At 43.5% G+C, this 19395-nt stretch overlaps 1 protein-coding gene and 1 long non-coding RNA gene across 7 annotated transcripts in view; one reads left to right on the top strand and one right to left on the bottom strand.

The window, feature by feature from the left end:
* The window catches only part of fam53b (family with sequence similarity 53 member B), a 130712-nt gene extending 126235 nt beyond the window's left edge, over nt 1-4477 (bottom strand). Inside the window, exon 1 of one of the 5 annotated variants that reach the window (XM_059947737.1) lies at nt 4226-4477. In XM_059947737.1, coding sequence (XP_059803720.1) covers nt 4226-4351 — 126 coding nt within the window. In that variant the 5' untranslated portion in view covers nt 4352-4477. Of the gene's footprint in view, nt 1-3841; nt 4093-4225 lie in introns of those variants that run through there. The other 4 variants (XM_059947732.1, XM_059947734.1, XM_059947736.1 and 1 more) reach the window with 4 other exon arrangements.
* On the top strand, nt 4344-10696 carry LOC132379612 (uncharacterized). 2 transcript variants are annotated; one of them, XR_009507487.1, is made up of 3 exons: nt 4344-4413; nt 4902-5052; nt 8687-10696. It is a non-coding gene; the product is annotated as an uncharacterized LOC132379612 (long non-coding RNA). The 2 variants fall into 2 exon arrangements; XR_009507486.1 differs by lacking the exon at nt 4344-4413 and adding an exon at nt 4647-4784 and having other exon boundaries at nt 4906-5052.
* The last annotated feature ends 8699 nt before the right edge of the window (nt 10697-19395 follow it).

Genomic DNA, 19395 nt, shown 5'->3' with positions numbered 1-19395 from the left:
GCAAGGTTTCCAAACAATTGGTTTATTGATCATTACAAATGTCTCCCTGCTCCCTCCTCTCTCCCTTCCCCTTTTCCCAAACATGATTCCCCTCTTCCTATCCACTTCCCATTCTCAGTCCACAATAGAGACCTACATCAAAATTAGGTTTATCATCACTCACATATGTTATGAAATTTGGTTTTTGCAGCAGCAGCAGCAGTACAATGTAATACATAAAATTACTACAGTACTATGCAAAATTCCTAGGCAATCTAGCTATATACATGTGCCTAAGGCTTTTACCTGTACAGTTCTGAACATCTGTATTTCACTTATTTGTAATGCAAATGAAAATTTTAAAAACTGGATAATGTCAGAAACACTCAACAGTTCAGGCAGCACTTGAGAAGATAGAAAGAGAATTAATGTTTCAGGTCAAAAAACCATTAAACTGTTTGCCCTGCAGAGTTGTTCCAGAATTTTCTGTTTCAACATTTGCAAGTTAACACAATTGCAATGTTTAAAGTTACTGCAAGTACTTTAAAATTAATACTTAGAATTTTTTATTTGTTTCACTTTATTTTGCTGGGAGTAAAATGTGCACCCATAACTCACTAGTAATCACCAAGCCAGATGAAGAACTGGCCTAAATAGTGCATACCAAATACTTTAGAGCCCTTATAAAATAGATGCTAACCTTGCCCTTTATAGAGCACAGCCATCTACAGCAAGGTCAGCTCTGTGGGTGGCACATACCAACTTTGATCAAACTACTGAGTATCTGTTTACTTCGGGCTGTCATTGGCAAAGGTACAGCAAAAACATTGTTAATGCCTATCAAGAACTAAAAGTGTGCACAACAGTCACAATACCTTCAGGCGGAGTGCTTATTTCTGTGTTCCATAATGTGATTGCCATCAATAATATTTTAATATTACTAGTTTGAAAATACTTTTAAAGAATAGAAACTATATTTCCTGAGTGATTTGAAAGATATTATAGTGGTGTAAGTTTTTCCTTCTTAATACTAATTTCTCCAATGTTGTTCCACAGCATTGGGACTACACTTATATGAGTGAATTTAAAAACATAAAAGTTGTTCTGCTGTGCATTTCACATATAATGTTACTGGAGAAATCATTAATGGATAACTGTAAAACTATAAAGACTTAAAGAGCACAATTAGGTCATTTGGCCCATCAAGTCTGCTCTACCATTTCATCATGGCTGATGCATTTCCCTCTCAACACCATTCTCCTGCCTTCCCCCCATAACTTTCACACCCTGTCTGCTCAGGAATCTATAAACCTTCACTTTAACTACACCTAAAGGCCCAGCCTCCACAGCCGCCTGTGGCAACAAATTCCATAGACTCACCACCCTCTGTCCACTTCATTCGATTAATGTCCAGATAGATTGGCCTTACTATATCAAAAGGTAAAAACTAATCGGTGCTTCTCCCAAGTTAAAGCTATTCACCGCTCCAAAAGAAAAGTCAAATTAAGCCTGATCTAGCACTGATTTGATCCCTCAATATAGGGAAACTAAGATACCATCTCCCCTTAGAAGATTTCTCTTAAAGTACAGGGTTGTCCCAATAAACTAATAATTATTTATCCATTTTCAAAACAGGGGATCATTGATATCTGTATGCTTTCCCATATGAGAACCAACAGCATTATCACAACAAGCATCTTTGACAAATATTTCACATTGCCTGAATAAGTGAGGTATGCCAAATTTATAAACACATTGCACACATGAGAGTCCTTTCACTCTCATCAATCACTTGAGGAAAGGTTTTGCTGCTTCCAAGGTTGCTAATATTAAGATTGTTGCCACCATAAGACAATGTTTCAAATCACTCAGTTGGAAGCAATTTTTTTGTCTAACATCAGGGGCTTTGAGTACCAACTAGAAGAAAATTGGGCAAATAATCTGGTAACATTTCCAGGTGGTGCTGAGGGTGTAATGGATGTAACTTAATACCATTTCCCCTCACCTAAAGCAAGAAGTTAGTCGCGGCAAGCATTCCTCTTTCAAGCACAGCAACATTAATTTTTATCCTCAAAATTGTTTTTAATTTATTGGGATACAATAAATAGGCCCTTTCTGCCTTCCGAACTGCGCCAATCAGCAGTCCCCTGATTTCACCATGGCCTAATCATGGGGCAATCTACAGTGACTAGGTAACCTACCAGCTGGTGGGCCTTTGGACTGTGGGAGGAAACTAGGATATTGTGACCATACTTTGAAAATGAACTACAGTATTATGAAGATGTGAAAGATGTCACATGGAGGTAATGAGGAGCACTGCTGGGAAAACACACACTTAATGCTGGAGGAACTCAGCAGGCCGGGCAGTATCTATGGAAAAGAGTAAATCGTCAACAGTATGGGCTGAGACACTTCATCAGGACGAGGGTGGGGGGGGGGGGGAAGAGGTCGGAATAAGAAGGCACGGTGAGGGGAAGAAGTGCGAGGCGGTAGAGGATAGGTAATACTGTTGGACAGTTAAGTGCTCACACGTGAGTGGAAGGACATCTTGGATGATGACAATCTAATGCTCGTATCCTCTAGCCTACCTTCGTAAAGTTGTAGTTTTTCTACAGCATGTTCAATTAAATGTGCCAGTTAACTTAAAATGCATCTGAAACATGCAGACACTTGCATCATCTTACAAAGTGGAAAACTATGTGTGGTCCATGGGCCAAGGCAATTCTGTGGAAAACATTAGACCTTAAAAACATCGCAGTGGGCAAAATAAAATCTTTAGATACGCGCGGTCAGTGGCGAGTGTCAACAAAGGAAACCAATGAATCAAGTGTTTATTCGAAACACCACCAAGTGTTACAACGTTACAACGCCAGCTGTCTGCATTAAGGTACCTCCTGCACAACGTGACATCAACCTCAAAATACCTTACACATTCCATCGTCCCAACTAGAAACAGTTCGGCACGGTGGCACTAGCAATATCCTACAGTATCTGATCTTGGCAGCGAGTCACACCTTATTTCATTTCTCAACACGGTTACACGGAGCATAATCTATATTTTATCTATGGTATCAACGCTTAAATGATCCCAGAAGCATTAGAGAGCATCAGTACAAACAGCGGAGTCTGCTTTTTATGGTCTTACTGCTATTAAAAAGAAATAGTACCTGATTTATTGTTCTATCAAAACTGCAAGTACCAACCATACTAAAGATAAGCGACAGAAAAGAGCACATTCACGATTACTCCAAATGTCATCTTTAGTAATGATGATCTGTGCACCCAGACAGGGGAGGTAGGGACCAGTTCTGTAATCAGATGCTACGACGATCTAACACACATTACTTTTGCTCCCACAGATTTAACCACCACGAGATTCTTTTTCCCGCAAATAAAAGAAAATATACAAAACTTCTAAGTGAGTGCGCTACACTCGCGGCTGGAATGAAAAACGTACACACATTGGGAAGAAACCGCCTGGGGATTAGCTGGAGTATTGCTGGGTACGCGACTTTCCTGAAGGCAGAGCGGGGCACCGAGCGCTCGCCATGTGCAGCCCGGGAGCGGGCTGTCAATCTGCACGAAACGGACTGGAAAGAACCGACCGCCCTTCAAACCACACGGTCCAAGAAAAACTGAGGCTCGCACTAAAAAAAAACACATCAATACATCCGAACAATAAAGACTTACCCAAAAAATATTCCCTTTAAGAAAAAATCAAAGTAAAACTATCGAACAAAAGCCATTACGAAATGCAAATAAGCCTTGCATTCTTTACTCGGTCTCAGATGAATTTTTTAAAAATATTACTTTTGACACGGGTGGACTTGCAATTATGATATAATCACAGGAAAATAAATACCCACAGGATCAGCCATCCTTTCGGGATTGAGAGGATGCGAAGAGCTGGATCGGTTAATTGATGGGTGGTAATATATATATTATCTATATATATAATAGATACACATATTTTTCTCTCCAGCGCTATATCTTCGGAGGAGGATGTCAACTGCGTTGGGCTGATCTCACAGTTGCCGAGCTGAGGACATGCTGAGCTCTTGGTGTAAGGCTTTCAGCTGTTGTGGAGCGCGGCTCCCACTCCGTCTCCTGCTGTCACAGACTGACTTTACACATTGTAACAATATCCGTGCACAGCCTCTCCACGGGGGGGGGGGAGGGAAGCCGCGGGCTCTTGCCCCAGCCCCTTCCCGGTACCCGCCTCGCCCGCTCTGATAACATCACCTACCCGGAGAAAGGCGGCGCGCACTCGGCAGGCTCCGGGCTCCGCCGACTCCTCTCCAGCTCCGGCTGAGCCTCGTCTGCCCCGTCCCCTTCCACAACCCCTCTCCCTGTTGTGGAGCTGTCCACTCATTACTGCCAATCGGCTGAAATGAAAGGGAAGTGGGTTTGTCACTTCCTGGACAGACTGATGCTGTGCGTGCGTTCGCTTTTTCTACGGGCGGGGAAATAAAGTTGTTCCCTGTTGCGCGATGCACGCAACACCTAACGCTTTTATTTTTAAGCGACGTGCAGTGTCAGCTTTATATCTTTTAAAAACAAAGTCGTTTAGCGATGGAAACTACCCCCTCCCAGATACTGTCGCGATTATCGTGCGATAGGTGGCGCCGTGATCCAAGCCTCCCGACTCTGTAATAAACAGGGGATTAAGCTGCCGGATAATATCAGCAGCTAAATGAAACAACTGCCTCTACATGGGCAATTACCATATCCTTTGCACCGGAGAATGCCCGTGCATAGGTGCAGTCTGGCCCTGGCCATTTTTCAGCAACAATCACAGATGGCAAGTGCAATAAATACTGTAGTCTTAAGATGTCAAATGTACAATGAGGGCGGTGTGCAGCAAACGCGTAGCGCACGTGTTAGTTCTGTGTTTCACGCTGGGGGTTTTAATTAAATTCCAGGCAGACCGAGATTCCGCTTCACGTTCGCTGAGTGTGGAGACCTCTGCTGGACCACATTGGAAGTAACTACTTTTAAAAGGCGTCGGACGTCGAGACTTGGCTGGAGACGGGAGCAGATGTCAATAACGGGAACGGACACGTATCGCTTAAGGTAAATGAGGAAACCTATTCATCGGATTCAAAAGTGGGCAGGCAGCGTTGGAAGGAAGGAAATCAGAGTGAGTTGCAATGAGGACTGTAGGCTGTTGCTGGTTCATCATCAGACGTGGAGGAATGGGGGAGATGTCGGGACGGAAAGATGCAAGGAAAAGCTGGACAGGAAAAAGAAGAGGTAATGGAAAAGGAGAACGGAGAACTCTGTGAAAAAGGACTGCCCAAACTGCTGTCCAGCTTCTGAAGTGTTGTCAGTGCTTCCAGGCGGGAAACGCTGTCGCCAATTGTGCACACAGCAAGCTCCCGCCACAAACGGAGTGGCAGAGGTTAAACCCGGAGGAGTTGTGACGGGAGAGTGGATTAGCTGGGTTTGTTTTCTCTGGAGAGCGGTAGAATGAGGAATATTCTACTTGATAAGAATATTTAAGATTATGAGGGATACAGTAGAGTAAATCGCCATATTTTTCTCCAATGATAGGCCGATGTTCAAAGTGAGAGGAAAGAGATTTAAAGGGAGTTGGGGGGGGGGATAATTTGTTTTATACTGAGGCAGAGGAGGTGATGAAAACCAATGCAATCACTACGTGTAAGAGCAAACACGAGGAAATCTGCAGATGCTGGAAATTCAAACAACAACACACACAAAACAACACACACTGCAGGCTAGACAGCATCTGTAGGGAGAAGCGATGTCGACGTTTCGGGCCGTGTGAGAAACGTTCAGTAAAGTAAGGCATAAAGGGCACAGACCTAATAAACAGTGTAGACTGGTAAAAATGGCCGCTCGGGCATAGTGGGCTGAAAGGTCTGTTTTTGAACGATAAGACTCTCTGACTCTATGACAAGGACACAGTTGTCATTGCAGAGAGTATAATCAAAAAAAGTATCTGCAGATCCTTCAGAACGACTGTTGAGATCACATTTATTTCAGTCAATATTTCTCAAAACAGCAATTTTAATAAAATTCCTCTTCCCCCTTTTTATAATTAGTCTTACTGAGATATATTCCCACAGACTTCAGAAGCTCTTATGGACCTTGGAATAAAAACAGAAAATGAGGAAATATTCAGCAGGTCAAGCAGCATCTGTGGAGAGCAAAACTGGGTGAAAGATTTTGTTCAGTGGTAGTTACCCATCTCGTCTTCAAGTGCAAGCCTATACTATTTCAACAAGGCATTCAGTTGAATTTATTCTTCTCCATTTTAACTAGTATGCATTCAGTGTCCTCTTCATTAAGTGCACCTGTACATCCACTTGTTAAGACCACAAGACATAGGAGCAGCATTAGGCCATCTGGCCCATCAAGGCTGATCCTTTTTTTTTCCTCATCAACCCCAGTTTCCAGCCCTCTCCCTGTAACCTTTGATGCCATGTCCAGTCAAGAACCAATCAATCTCTGCCTTAAATACACCCAACAACCTGCCCTCCACAGCTGTATGTGGCAACAAATTCCACAAATTTGGCTAAAGAAATTTCTCCAATTCTCTATTTTGAAAGGGCGCCCCTCTTTCCCGAGGCTGTGCCCTCATGTCCTAGATTCTCCCACCATGGGAAATATCCTTTCCACATCTACTCTGTCTAGACCTTTCAATATTCAAAAGGTTTCAATGAGATCCCCCTTCATCCTTCTAAATTCCTATGAGTACAGACTCCAAGCCATCAAATGTTCCTCGTATGATAACCTTTTCATTCCTGGAATCATCCTTGTGAACCTCCTCTGGACCCTCTCCAATGCCAGCACATCTTTCCTAAGATGAGGAGTCCAAAACTGTCACAATCCTTAAGGTGAGGCCTGACCAGTGCCTTATAAAGCCTCAGCGTCACATTCTGACTCTTGTATTCTAGACCTCTTGAAATGAATGCTAACATGGCATTTGCACTCCTCACCACTGACTCAACCTGCAAGTTAACCTCCAAATACTTAATGCAAGTAGCTGATCAGCCAATTATGTGAGAGCAACTTGATGCATAAATGCCGCTCTCATCTACAATCCTTGTTCACTCATCGAACCAGCCAGCTTCAGCCCGTTGCTCCTTGCCATCAGGTGCCTTGTTGCCATGTTGTGTTTAGTATCTTGTTTCACGGCCTCTCGTGGCTTATTACTTTGCAGCTGATTATTAAAGCTCGCCCACCGCTGCTCCGCCTTTGGGTTCAGCCTCCACACGTTTCCTGACAGGATGAGTGGATCATTGATTGACTCAGCAGAGGCTGCACGCCTGAAGGAAGTTGTCCGTCAACGTGGGCACAGAATCCAGAAGCAGCAGGAAATCATTGACCACTTGCTGACCGCTCTCTTCCATTCCACCTCCTCCCTCTGAGCTCGAACACTTTGATGGGTTCCCAGCCCAATGCTCCATCTTCCTGTCTTACACTTCGAACTCCAGCCACCTCTGTATTCTATGGGCTGAGCCAAGACTGCCTTTGTCATCTCTTTCTCTTGGCTGGGTCTGACTTGGGCCTCGGCTGACAGGACAATAAAACCATCATTTGCAAATGAACATGAGGAATTCACTGCTGAGCTGCTCCGGGTTTCGAGCATCGAGGGAGTGAAAGGTGGGCAGCAGGTCAGGTACTTCAACTGCGCCAAGACCCCAGCTCGTGGCTGGATTACACCATGGGATTTTGCACCCTCACAATGGAGTGCAGCTAGAATGCTGCCCCATTACCATCACCGGCCTTTCGGAGTGCTCAGGAAATGAGTTGTCTACCCAGGAGATGCCCACCAACCTTGAAAGCCTCATCACTCAAGCTCTTCCACATCAAAGCTTTCAGAACCCATGTTTTTAGGGAGCAATCCCTTAACCAACCATCCTTCCCCCCCCCCCCATAAGCGTGAGTGCCAGTTGAGAAACAACCTGTGTGCCTACTGCGGGGAACCCAACCACCAATGTATCAAATGTCCACTGTGTCTGGGAAAACAGTGCCTCCAGCTAGAAACGAGGGGCGTTCCAATCGGTGAGCTCTCCCCGGCTCCTTATTCCAGCAGCCGACTCACTCTCTCTGTCCTCCTCCATACCCCGACGGGTCTACTCACACAAGAGGCTCTGGTGCATTTTGGCATAGCAGGCAGCTTTCTGGACTGGACTGTGTGTGTGTGTGTGTGTGTGTGTGTGTGTGTGTGTGCAGCTTGGATGCCCTACTGAGCCTATCTCTCACCCCTTATGCATCACGGCCATTAACAGACGTCCCTTGAGGTCCAGGATGGTCAGCCCATGAACACGGCCTGTGTGCATGAGCATCAGTGTAATGAACTCTTTGGGCTTATGTGGGAAGGAGTGGAGCATTGAGCTCTGAGGTTTCTAGAGCACCTGAATTGGTTAATTGTTGCTTAATGACAGTTGTTAATTGTTTAGAGTTCCTTGTGTTTTTCCTCAGGCAACTCACTCTGTGTAATGCGGTCTCCTGGTGCTTTCTGTCTAAATATGTCAAGCTTATTTTGATCAGCTTGGGGATTTGGTGTTACTTGTATTATTTAAGTGCATGCCCAATTAGCAATAATTGTGGGGTCCTAGTTTTGTGAATGTTACGTCTCGCGGTGTCACTTCATCAAGCCACCGATGTTCAGTTGGAACCATTGTAAGTAAATTCTGGTCACCATCTCTACATTGGAGTCTGTATTTCCTCCACACAGGTTCCGACTTGGCCAGCACACATTGTGACAATCGGAGAGCATCACGAGTCCATCCTATTCCTCCTGATCAGCTCCCCTCAATTTGAGTAACCCCTGTTCTCCACTCAGAGCTCTCACCTCACCTGGTCTTCAGCTGCTGGACCATCAGCCTGCAACCTCAGTTGACTTCGCCCCATAAATCCATGGACACAGAGGAAGCCCTCAACCTCACCAAACTCCCACAAGAATACCGCAACTTTGCAATCATTTTTGGTAAAAGAGAGGCCGGCCCGGGCTGCCTCACTAACCACATAACTGCTGAAGCAACCTCCTCCTGGACACCACACCGCCCGAGGTCATTTGTTCTCCCTCTCTTCCTCTGAGACATAAGCTGTGACTGACTACAGTCCTGTCTATATAGCCAAGGTGCCTGAGACTTTTGCACAGTACTCTATACAACCCTGAGACTTGCCTTTCACACAGACGGCCATGAAACAAAGAAAACCATGGAACCCGTTCAAGGAAAAACAACATCACCCGCTCCCCCCCCCCCCCCCACAAATACACAAAGAAAAATTGCACGAACAGCAACAAAAAAAAAACAGGCAAAAAGCACAGATTAGTTAAGCGTTTGTTATCTGCAGGCAGCCCTGATAAAAAAGAAATTGCCCAAAATAGCAAGAGAAAAAGGAGTGGTCAGAAACTCATTCTAAAGTGAACCAGGGAGTCCAATCCACACACTGCGTCGATTAAACCTTGCCCAGGATCTAGAGCTCTGGCACCACCCTCTGACAGCATTAATGGAGAGAGAGAGAGACCATTTGAACCAGGGTCCGTCCTTCAGGAGCAGCAAGTAAGAAGGAGAGTGAGAGAGACCATTACACTCAAACTCCTTCCTCTGACAGCAGCAAGTGAGGGGCTGCTAGACGCCACTGAGCACCCACCCCCCTCGATGATTTCAATCTTCCTAGGTAGTTTAATCAGTGAGAAATAGAGTCAATCATGTGCTTGTGTCCCATCTCCAGGTTTGTTGGCCTCGAGGTCACCCAGTTTACTCGAAGCCTCACGAAACTCTCTTGGAGACAGAAAAGTGCCAGGACACTCAATCGGCTCAAAAACACACCACCAAAGTGAAGATTACAGGCGCTAACAGCAGCTGAATCACATTTGAAAGAGAAAGGAGATGTTAAAAAAGTAAAAGTTGGTTTGTGAACCATGTGGAGGACGTTGCCCTTGGTCCTGTTGTTTGTTGGCGCCATCTTCTCCCGGTATTCATCAGACATGTGCCACTACTGTTTGTTGAAGGTTTTGTGCAAAGTTAAATAGTTCTTATGGTTGCCTGCAGCTGATCCAAATTAACTTTTTTAGAAAATTTTTCTCTTCAATTATAACTCAGAGCAAACTTTCATTTACACATAGTTTTTACTGGTGCTATATCATACTGGAGCTGAAGAACCAGTGTGTTATAAAATGCCAATGGATTCTTCATTCTACTCTCTTGTTTGACTGAGTTTCTGTTGTCCTTAGTAGAAAGTCATTAGCAACCATTCTTAGATTACATCACTGAATAATCATTGTACTTGTTAGTAAATCATTTCAATGTTTCTTGATTAAATATAATTCTTTGATATGGGCTATTTACATAAAATTTGCCCATAATAACAGTGCAATCAGTTAAAATATGATCAAGCTGTGGTTTTGTGTTTCAATATAACATACATTCCAAATTTCTATTTTAAATAGAAAAAGTTAATCACAGCTAGATGATTGTTTGTTGAAATCAGTTGATAAAATCAATTTATAGTATCCAGTGTTATTTTTCTAGCCATTATTTTTCTGCAAATTCTGTCTCATAACTGTTTTAGCAACAGCTACTCATGTTAGAAAATACAATTTCCATTTCTAATTTAGCTTTAAGTGTAGTATATTGAAAAATGGAAGGAGTTTTGGACAACAGTACCTGGGCAATTCTATTAGAATGTAAATTCACTTATTTTTATTCACCAGCATTTTATTATTACAATGTAAACCTTTAACCTGCACTTCAGAAAGATAAAGCATATACTGTACATCATCATCACTATGTCTCGTGTGGTATGACATCGGTGATCGTGGTCTCATGACCATGATTGTTGTTGGCAAGCTTTTCTGCAGAAGTGGTTTGTCATTGCCTTCTTTACAAGATGGGCGACCCCATTATCAATACTCGTCAGCGATTATCTGCCTGGCGTCAGTGGTCACATAATCAGGATTTGAGATATGCGCCAGCTGCTCATATGACCATCCACCACCTTCACGTGACCCTGAACGGGGTGGGGGGGGGGAGGGTGCAGCTAAGCAGGGGTTACACTTTGCCCAAGTGTGACCTACAGGCTGGCGGAGGGAAGGAATTCCTTACATCTCCTTCGGTAGAGAGGTATCTCTGTCCCTGCCACCCACATGATTACTGTATAATCATGTGCAAAAGTTATAATAACGTAAATAAGCCACAGTGATGTTGGCCACCAAAGTTGCCAGCCTTCAGCCAATTCATGTCATACCACACCACCTCAAGAAGAAGACTAGAGTAAGAGAAAAGTTCCTGCCACCTCTGATTTAATGATGAAGTTGGATGCTCTGGAACCTGTCACCTATCCAGCTATACCAGTACATTGGAGCAACCAGCACGGTGACCCTGATGATGGATCTCAGCCTGAAACATTGACTGTTTACTCGTTTCCACAAATGTTGCTTGACCTACTGAGTTCCCCCAGCATTTTGCATGTTTGTCGCTCTGGATTTCCAGCATCTGCAGATTTTCTCCTGTACTCTTATTGTTTCATTGGTGTCAGATTATTCAGTATTAGATTAATTTGTATGCATCAGGATGCAATGAAATTCTTCACTGGCATGGAACTCCCAGAGTAAACATAGAGATAGTAAGAATAAATACACTAAATACAGCAACAATGCCTCTCAAGGTCCAGCCCTACGTCTCCATCATGAGAGGTGAAAATGGGTAAGGCTGGCCAACAGGGCTCTGGTGAAGCTGTCCCCTGTAGAATGGATGCAACGGATTGCAGAAGCGTTGTCAACATCAACCAAACCATTGACTTCAGAAGACAGAAGGCCATCAATGGCCTCTGCTCCACTGGAAGCTCAGGGCCTGACAACAACAGCAACAACAACAACAAATACGCTAAAATACAGCACAATCCAAGAGCAGAGGAAAGGTGGAAGAGCAGTCTGAAAAAGTCCAGAAGGAAATGCTCGTAATAATAACAAAATAATGGAGATATACAGAATTAAGGGAAGAGCATGGGAAAGAGGAGACTAGTTTAGGAGTCTGATAGTGGTGGTCTGGTCGGTTGGCTTTCAAGCTCCTGTATCTTTTCCTAGAAGGGAGAAGAGGAAACCAATGGCCACGGTGGACAAACATACTTCATACTGTTACCCCCTGAGGGTGCCTTTGGCATTCTGATGTTTCTGTCATTCATTCTTTGGGGATTTTCTTCTGTTTTGTGGATGTCAGTGGAGAATAAGAATTTCAGGCTGTATACCGTATACATTCTCTGATATTAAACTGAACTATTGAGCCATTGAAGAGACCAGAGATGCTGAACCAAATTAGATACAGCAATGGAGTGTCCCGAGTGTGGGGAAAAATTCAGGCTTGTTCCTGTAGTACTTCCAAATGTAAACAGGCCACTACACAGCACTGCATTTAACTGCAGCCTACGCTGTTCACTAATGCCCAGGTTCTATAAATGGAACCAAAGCAAGGAATTGTGACAGCGGATACGGAAGCTGCCTTTCAAAAGAAGCAACTCAGCCTATTCTGATTTTTGATATATAAAATAACTGGAGAATTTAAATCAGTTGAATATTCATCAGTTATAAAAAGGAATTAGAGTCTTTCTCTCTCATTGATGCTCCTGGAAGGAACCACAACAACACTATACAGACAATTAAAGGTAAACAAAGGCGACAATTCATGCAAGTCAATCAACTCCCAGCTGAGCACAAGGTGGTAAATACTGCTCCTCATAAGCACCAGAAATTCTTCAGATGTTAAAAATACAAAGCAACGTACACATGAAACGGCGGACGAACTCAGCAGGTCAGGCAGTACCTATGGAAATGAATAAATGGTCAACGATTCGGGCTGAGACCCTTCTTCAGGACTGGAACCCTGCTCTTGACCCTTTGCCCACCCACGGAAGTATAGCATGGTTGCCTGGATTGTACCAGCTGATGCAATGTGTTTTCACTTACTGCTATTGAAACTTAGCACAATAATACCGAAAGTGGGGTACTATTACTTAGAAAGGAACCTTGGAGAGTGTAATTTTCTCTATCTGTGGAAGTATCTCTGTTTCATTTAATCAAAAAACTCTTTTCAAGTTCCTTGAGGTCTTCCGGAAGTTCATGTTTTGTTTTTGTAATCTCTTCCCTAGCTTCACTAATCCCTTGCCATTAGCTGTAAATAAAACGCTTCAAAGGTACTTATATTATCTTTAATTTCCTGTCCACAATCCAGTCTTGAATCAACTTCCCAACAGCAAGATTTCAAATGTAGTCTAAAGTTGTTTCAGCTGCTGCTTCAGCATACATCTTTCTGAAAATAAATGGGTTGAGGACTTAAGGTTTTTTCGCAAAATGTTTATCCTGCACTTAATTTGGTATCATCAGTGAGTGCATCGAGTTGTTTTCCCTCTTTTATGTTACCTATCAGTTAGAATTCCTGTGTGTTTATTTGCCGCAGAATTTGGGAGGCATTGGTCTGGTGTTGTTTTTCATTAGTAGTAGTTATCAATGCAGCAGACCTCCAACCCTACACGTATCAGACAAATAGCAAAGGTGCTGATGAATCCACATACAAGCGTGAGATTGAAAATTTGGCTGAGTGGTGTAATAACAACAGCCTCTCACTCAATGTCAATGAGACCAAGGAACCGATTGTAGACTTCGGGAGAAAGAAACCAGAGGTCCATGAGACAGTACTCATCGGAGGATCAGAGGTGGAGAGGGTCAGTAACTTTAAATTCATCTTGCTAAAGTTAAAAATGGGAGTTAGAATATTTTGGCAGCATGAAAAGATCTAATAGCTAATCTTTACATCCCTGGTAGTGCTGTCTGTGCACAACTGCATATCAATTAAGAACAAAAGAAATAGGAGCAGGAGTAGGCCATCTGGCTCTTCGAGCCTGCTCCACCATTCAATAAGTTCATGGCTGATCTGGCCATGGACTCATCTCCACCTACCTGCCTTCTCTCCATAACCGTACTATGCAAAAATCTACCCAACCTTGTCTTAAGTATATTTACTGAGGTGGCCTCGACTGGGCAGAGAATTCCACAGATTCACCACTCTTTGGGAAAAGCAGTTCCTCCTCATCTTCTAAATCTACTCTCCCAAATTTTGAGGCTATGTCCCCTTGTTCTAGTCTCACCTACCAGTGAAAACAACTTTCTTGCCTTTATCTTATCTATCTCTTTCATAATTTTATATGTCTATAAGATCTCCTCTCACTCTTTTGAATTCCAGTGAGTACAGTCCCAGGCCACTCAATCTCTCCTTATAGTCTAACCCTCTGATCTCTGGGATCAACCTGGTGAACCTCCTCTGCACCGCCTCCAAAGCCAGTATATCCTTCCTCAAGTAAGGAGACCAGAACTGCATGCAGTATTCCAGGTGCGTCCTCACCAGTACCCTGTATAGTTGCAGCATAACCTTCCTGCTCTTAGATTCAATCCCTCTAGCAATGAAGGCCAACATTCAATTTGCCTACTTGATAACCTGCTGCAAACCAGCCTTTTGTGATTCATACACAAGCACTCCCAAGTCCCTCTGCACAGCAGCATGCTGCAATTTTTTACCATTTAAATAATAATCTGCTCTTTCATTTTTCCTCCTAAAGTGAATGACCTGTTCACCATCTGCCAGGCCCTTGCCCACTCACTTAACCCATCAATATTCTCTCTGCAGACTCTCCATATCTTCGCAACAATTTGCCTTTCCACTCAATTTAGTATCGACAGCAAACTTAAATACACTGCACTTGGTTCACTCTTCCAGATTGTTAATGTATATCGTGAACCGTTTCAGGCCCAGCACCGACCCCTGTGACTCACCACTCACCACTGATTGCCAACCAGAGTAACACTCATGGATCCCAACTCTCTGCTTTCTGTTAGTTAACCAATCCTTTATTCATGCTAATATATCACCTTCGATTCTATACATCCTTATCTTATGGAAAAGTCTTTTATGCAGCACCTTATCAGATGCCTTCTGGAAATCCAAGTAAATAATGTCCACCTGTTCCCCTCTATCTACTGTGCTCATTATATCAATTATAATTAAATAAAAGCATGCACATGGGAGATGGCTTTAACAGGTGTATTCATTTTGCAGCAAGAGTGAGAGAACAATGTACATGTATAGAGAACAGCACATGTTAGACAACAGATCAATACATAGTGTTGGGGTGCAGGGGTCATTGCTCTAAAAGGAGTAGATCCATACATTACATTTTGAACCTTGGCCCCAAAGGACTGCTGTCTTGTTCAGCTGAATCTAAGAATAGTTTGAATGATGATTTAACTTGATTTGATTAATGCAATTTTGCCCTTTTCTCCCTTTTCTGAATTGATTTTTTTTTTGCAGGTTTGGTTACCTTTGAGGTGCAATTTCTCTTCAGCAGAAGCACCAGTTCAAATCATGGACAGAAAAAAAAGACAAGTTTGAATGGTCTCCAATGCATGGTCACCTTGTCCTCACTTCTTCTGTAGACAATTTCATCTGCTCTCCCCCCACTACATCTATCTCCAAAACTGTTCCGTCAGAAGAACCTCATAAATTAAGGATGTGCATTCCCTGCATCTCCTTCTACACAGAAATAAAATTAGCAGAGCATTTCCCCAGCCTGCAGTTTGAGAGAAGCTATTAAAAAGATGGTTATAGAGCTGACAGATTGTAGGTTTTTGATTAAGTAGTTTGGAGTCTCTCGTGACATGATTGGTCAAAGGAATTATTATTTTGTCACTCATGCTTATGCAATGTTATGCTTCCACATGTTTTCAGAAGAAATTAGTTTTCTTTCCATCTCTTTTCAATTTGATATTCCCTTGTTACAGAGCTACTGAAGATTACACCGACTGACAGAAAGTGCTGAAGTCAAATTGCCTCTGTCACCAAATCATCAAGCTTAAGGTTTGTAAACTTGTAAATACCAACTCATCATGAATGTTTCAAAAATAAAATTAAGTGCAACATTAAATATAAATGCTTTTTCTAGATAATAAAAAAAGTTTACATTTAAATTAATAGGCCCTGTTATGTACAAAAAACAGAAGTATGACAAAGTATTTCACGTGAATACAGGGAACCTATTGTTGGTTTTAAGGCCTTGTACCCTCTGTGGCAACTTAATTTGGTACCTCCTATACCTAGGAAAGTGGCCACTGAGTATGTGTTCATGGACTTCAGCGACTGAAGCCCATCCACTTCTAGGTTCAACCTATCATGCATTCAGACATGCTCTTCTGCACACCACTGTTGTCTATTTGTGTTACTGTCGTCTTCCTGTCAGCTTGAACTAACATAGCCATTCTCCTCATTAACAAGGCAGTTTTGCCCGCAGAACTGTGGCCCACTGGAATTTTTCTCTGTTTTTCACACCATTCTCTGTAAACTCGAGACTGTTGTGTGTGAAAATCCCAGGCAATCAGCAGTTTCTGAGATACTCAAACCGCCCCGCCTGGCACCAATAATCAAATCATTATCACATTTCTCAGATCCCATTTCTTCCGCAATTCTAATGTTTGCTCTGAACAACAACCAAACTCTTGACATGGCTGGATGATTTTATGCAAAAAGCTGCTGCCACATGATTAGCTGAGTAGATATTTGCATTAACAAACAATGAAGTATACAGGTGTAGCTAATAAAGCGGCCAGTGGCTGTATTCATAACTAGTGACTAGAATCTGAAAAATTGAACCTACTTATAATAATTGTTACAGAATGGGATTGCCTTCCTGTTCTCAAGTCATTGACTTAAACCGATCAGTCAGGCAATACTGGCTCAGTGCAATAACGTATGGTTGTATATGTAACACAGAACAGATTTGTGTCTTAAAAAAAACAATACTGTGAAGCATCAAGCCTTGATACAAAACCTCTGATGTCCCTTGTCCTTTCTTTTCTCCCATGGTCCACTCTCCTCTCCTATTCAATTCTTTCCCCAACCCTTTCTCTCCTCCACCTATCATCTAGCTTCTTATTTCATCCCCCTTCCCCCCCACACTCCACCCTCCCCCCCTTCATCTGGATTCACCCATCATCTACAACTTGTACTCCTTCATTTCCCCCAACACTTCTTATTCTGGGTTCTGCACCCTGCTTTTCCAATCCTGATGAAGGGACTCAGCTTGAAACGTCAACTGTTTATTCCTCTCTATAGACTGTGCCTGAGCTGCAGAGTTCCTCCAGGAATTTGTGTCTACAAACCTTGATACTGATGCTCAGCAGGCTGGGTTACCGGCCCATGAGGCAGTGAAGTATCAGTCGTTATGGTTATATGTAAGAGGCACAAACTGAGGGTGTGCAGGAACATGACACAAGTGTGTGGCCATGGCCCAAGTGCAGAGGGAGAGACACTGAAGCAGATTGAACAGTTCACTGAATTCTAATAAGAAGCATACAGAACAAAAGAAAAAAACATTAAACATTAGGCCTACAGGGCCGCTAACTAAAACTCTCAAACTGAAAGCTATCGCCAACATTACAGCTCAGAAGCAGTAACTTAATACTAAATAAATACCACTCCTTACAGCATCAATCTAAATGGTGAAGAAGAGAGCCCAACAGACTTGATAGGAGTTTAGTCCCTTGGTGTCACGAATGTAGGACAGGTTCTTGTGATTTGTCCCTTCCATTAAGGGATGCCCTGCCCCCTCTAGCCATGGTTACTATGCTTCCTGAGCCTCCAAAAAGAATCTCTCAGTTCCTGACATTGTAGATACTGTATTCTCAGTAGGAGTCAATTGAAGGGGAAGAAAAGCACAGGAGTGAAGCCAGTTATCCATAGGAGAGCACTGGAAAGGGAGATTACAGCACCAATGCTGACATCTGATGAATGGATGGGATGGGTCTGGATGTTACAGCACTGGGACAGCTTCACTTTTCCATATGAACCCTGCCAAGGTCTTCCTGGCCAGTGCATTTATGGGAGCCATGATGGCAATGAAGTTTCTGATGAATCCGCTGTAAAAGTTTGTAAACTTCATGAAGCACCTCACCTGTTTGACCATAGATGGTTTGGACCACTCTGCTACTGCCTGAACTTTACATAGATCCATTTGAACACTGGAATGAGTGAAGATACAGCCCAAGAATGACACCTGCTCTTTGTGGAACTCACGCTTCTCTGGCTTGGTATAAATGTTGCTCTTGAGGAGCTGTCTGAGAACCCTACGAACATGTTGGATGTGTTCCTGGCAAGAGCAGGAATAGATGAGAATCTGATACAGCACAAAAACAATCTGATTCAACATGTCCCGGAGCACATCGTTGACCAGAGCCTGAAAAACAGTGCTGGCATTAGCCAGACGAAAAAGCATCCCAAGGTACTCATAATGGCCAGTGGAAGAGGGGATGAGAGGAAGACAGCAATCAACAGTGGAGATGTTGAAAGCGGTCTTCCACTTGTCTCCTCCTTGGATGCAAACCAGATTGTAAGCATTGTGCAGATCTATGTCAGAGGGTATGGCTGATGTTTGGAGATGTTCAAATGCGGAGGCAAGCAGGAGACGAGGGTAATGGTTTTTCACCGTGACGTTGTTGAGGGATCAATATCATTGCAGGGATGGAGCTTGCCATCTTTCTTGCTCACAAAAAAAAGAAGCTTGCCCCTTCTGGACAAGTTATCAGATGGATAAACCTTCAGGTTAGTACCTCCTTGATGTATTCATCCAGGGCCATCATTTCAGGATGAGCAAGGGAAAAGAGCTGCTCCTGGGGAGGACGAGAACCGGGTAAGAGGTCAATAGTGCAGTTGTATGGTCAGTGTGGCCCTCTTCTTACTGAACATCAGCATGTTCAGCTGGCACCCCAGACAGGTCTACACTAACAGTTGGCACAGGAGGGGATAGGCTGACAGTGGCTTGAGCTGAAACCAAACAGACAGCATAGCATGCCAGCCCTACTCTTGAAGCTCCTTTAGAGACCAGCCAGTCCATGGGTTGTGTTGAGATAGCCAGGAAAGGCGAAGCACTGGCAGCAGTTCAGGCGGATCAGCAAGGTAGAAGGAGAGCTGTTCCCTATAGTTGCCTTCTAGTGCAGGATGGAGGGGTTCTGTGGAAAGGTGGATCTGGCTGGTGCTCAGATGCTGACCATCCAGAGCTGTGTCATCAATGTTCTCTTTCAAACGCAGAGTGGGAACACTCCAATCTTTGAGCCAGAGGGATATCCATGAGGTTCCCAGCTGCCCTGGAGTCAACAAATACCTGGAACTCATGGGGCTGGGACCCCCATAACAAGGGATCAGCGAGCAGAGACAATTAGGGAAAGATGCTTGCAGGGAGAATCGATCCTTCAGAACTCCCTTTCCTCCTGATGGGTATCCTATTATACTGGGTGCTTGAGAGATGATGCCCAGAAGTGTCCAAGATCACCACAGTAGAGGCAGGAACCTGTTCTCCTGCACCAATTCCATTCCTCCTGATGGGTGCACCCACCGGCATTGG

The sequence above is a fragment of the Hypanus sabinus genome, chromosome 22 (assembly GCF_030144855.1).
Source record: "Hypanus sabinus isolate sHypSab1 chromosome 22, sHypSab1.hap1, whole genome shotgun sequence".
Taxonomy (NCBI): domain Eukaryota; kingdom Metazoa; phylum Chordata; class Chondrichthyes; order Myliobatiformes; family Dasyatidae; genus Hypanus; species Hypanus sabinus.
The sequence above is the reverse complement of the archived record's forward strand: the minus strand, read 5'-3'. Positions and strand labels throughout refer to the sequence as shown.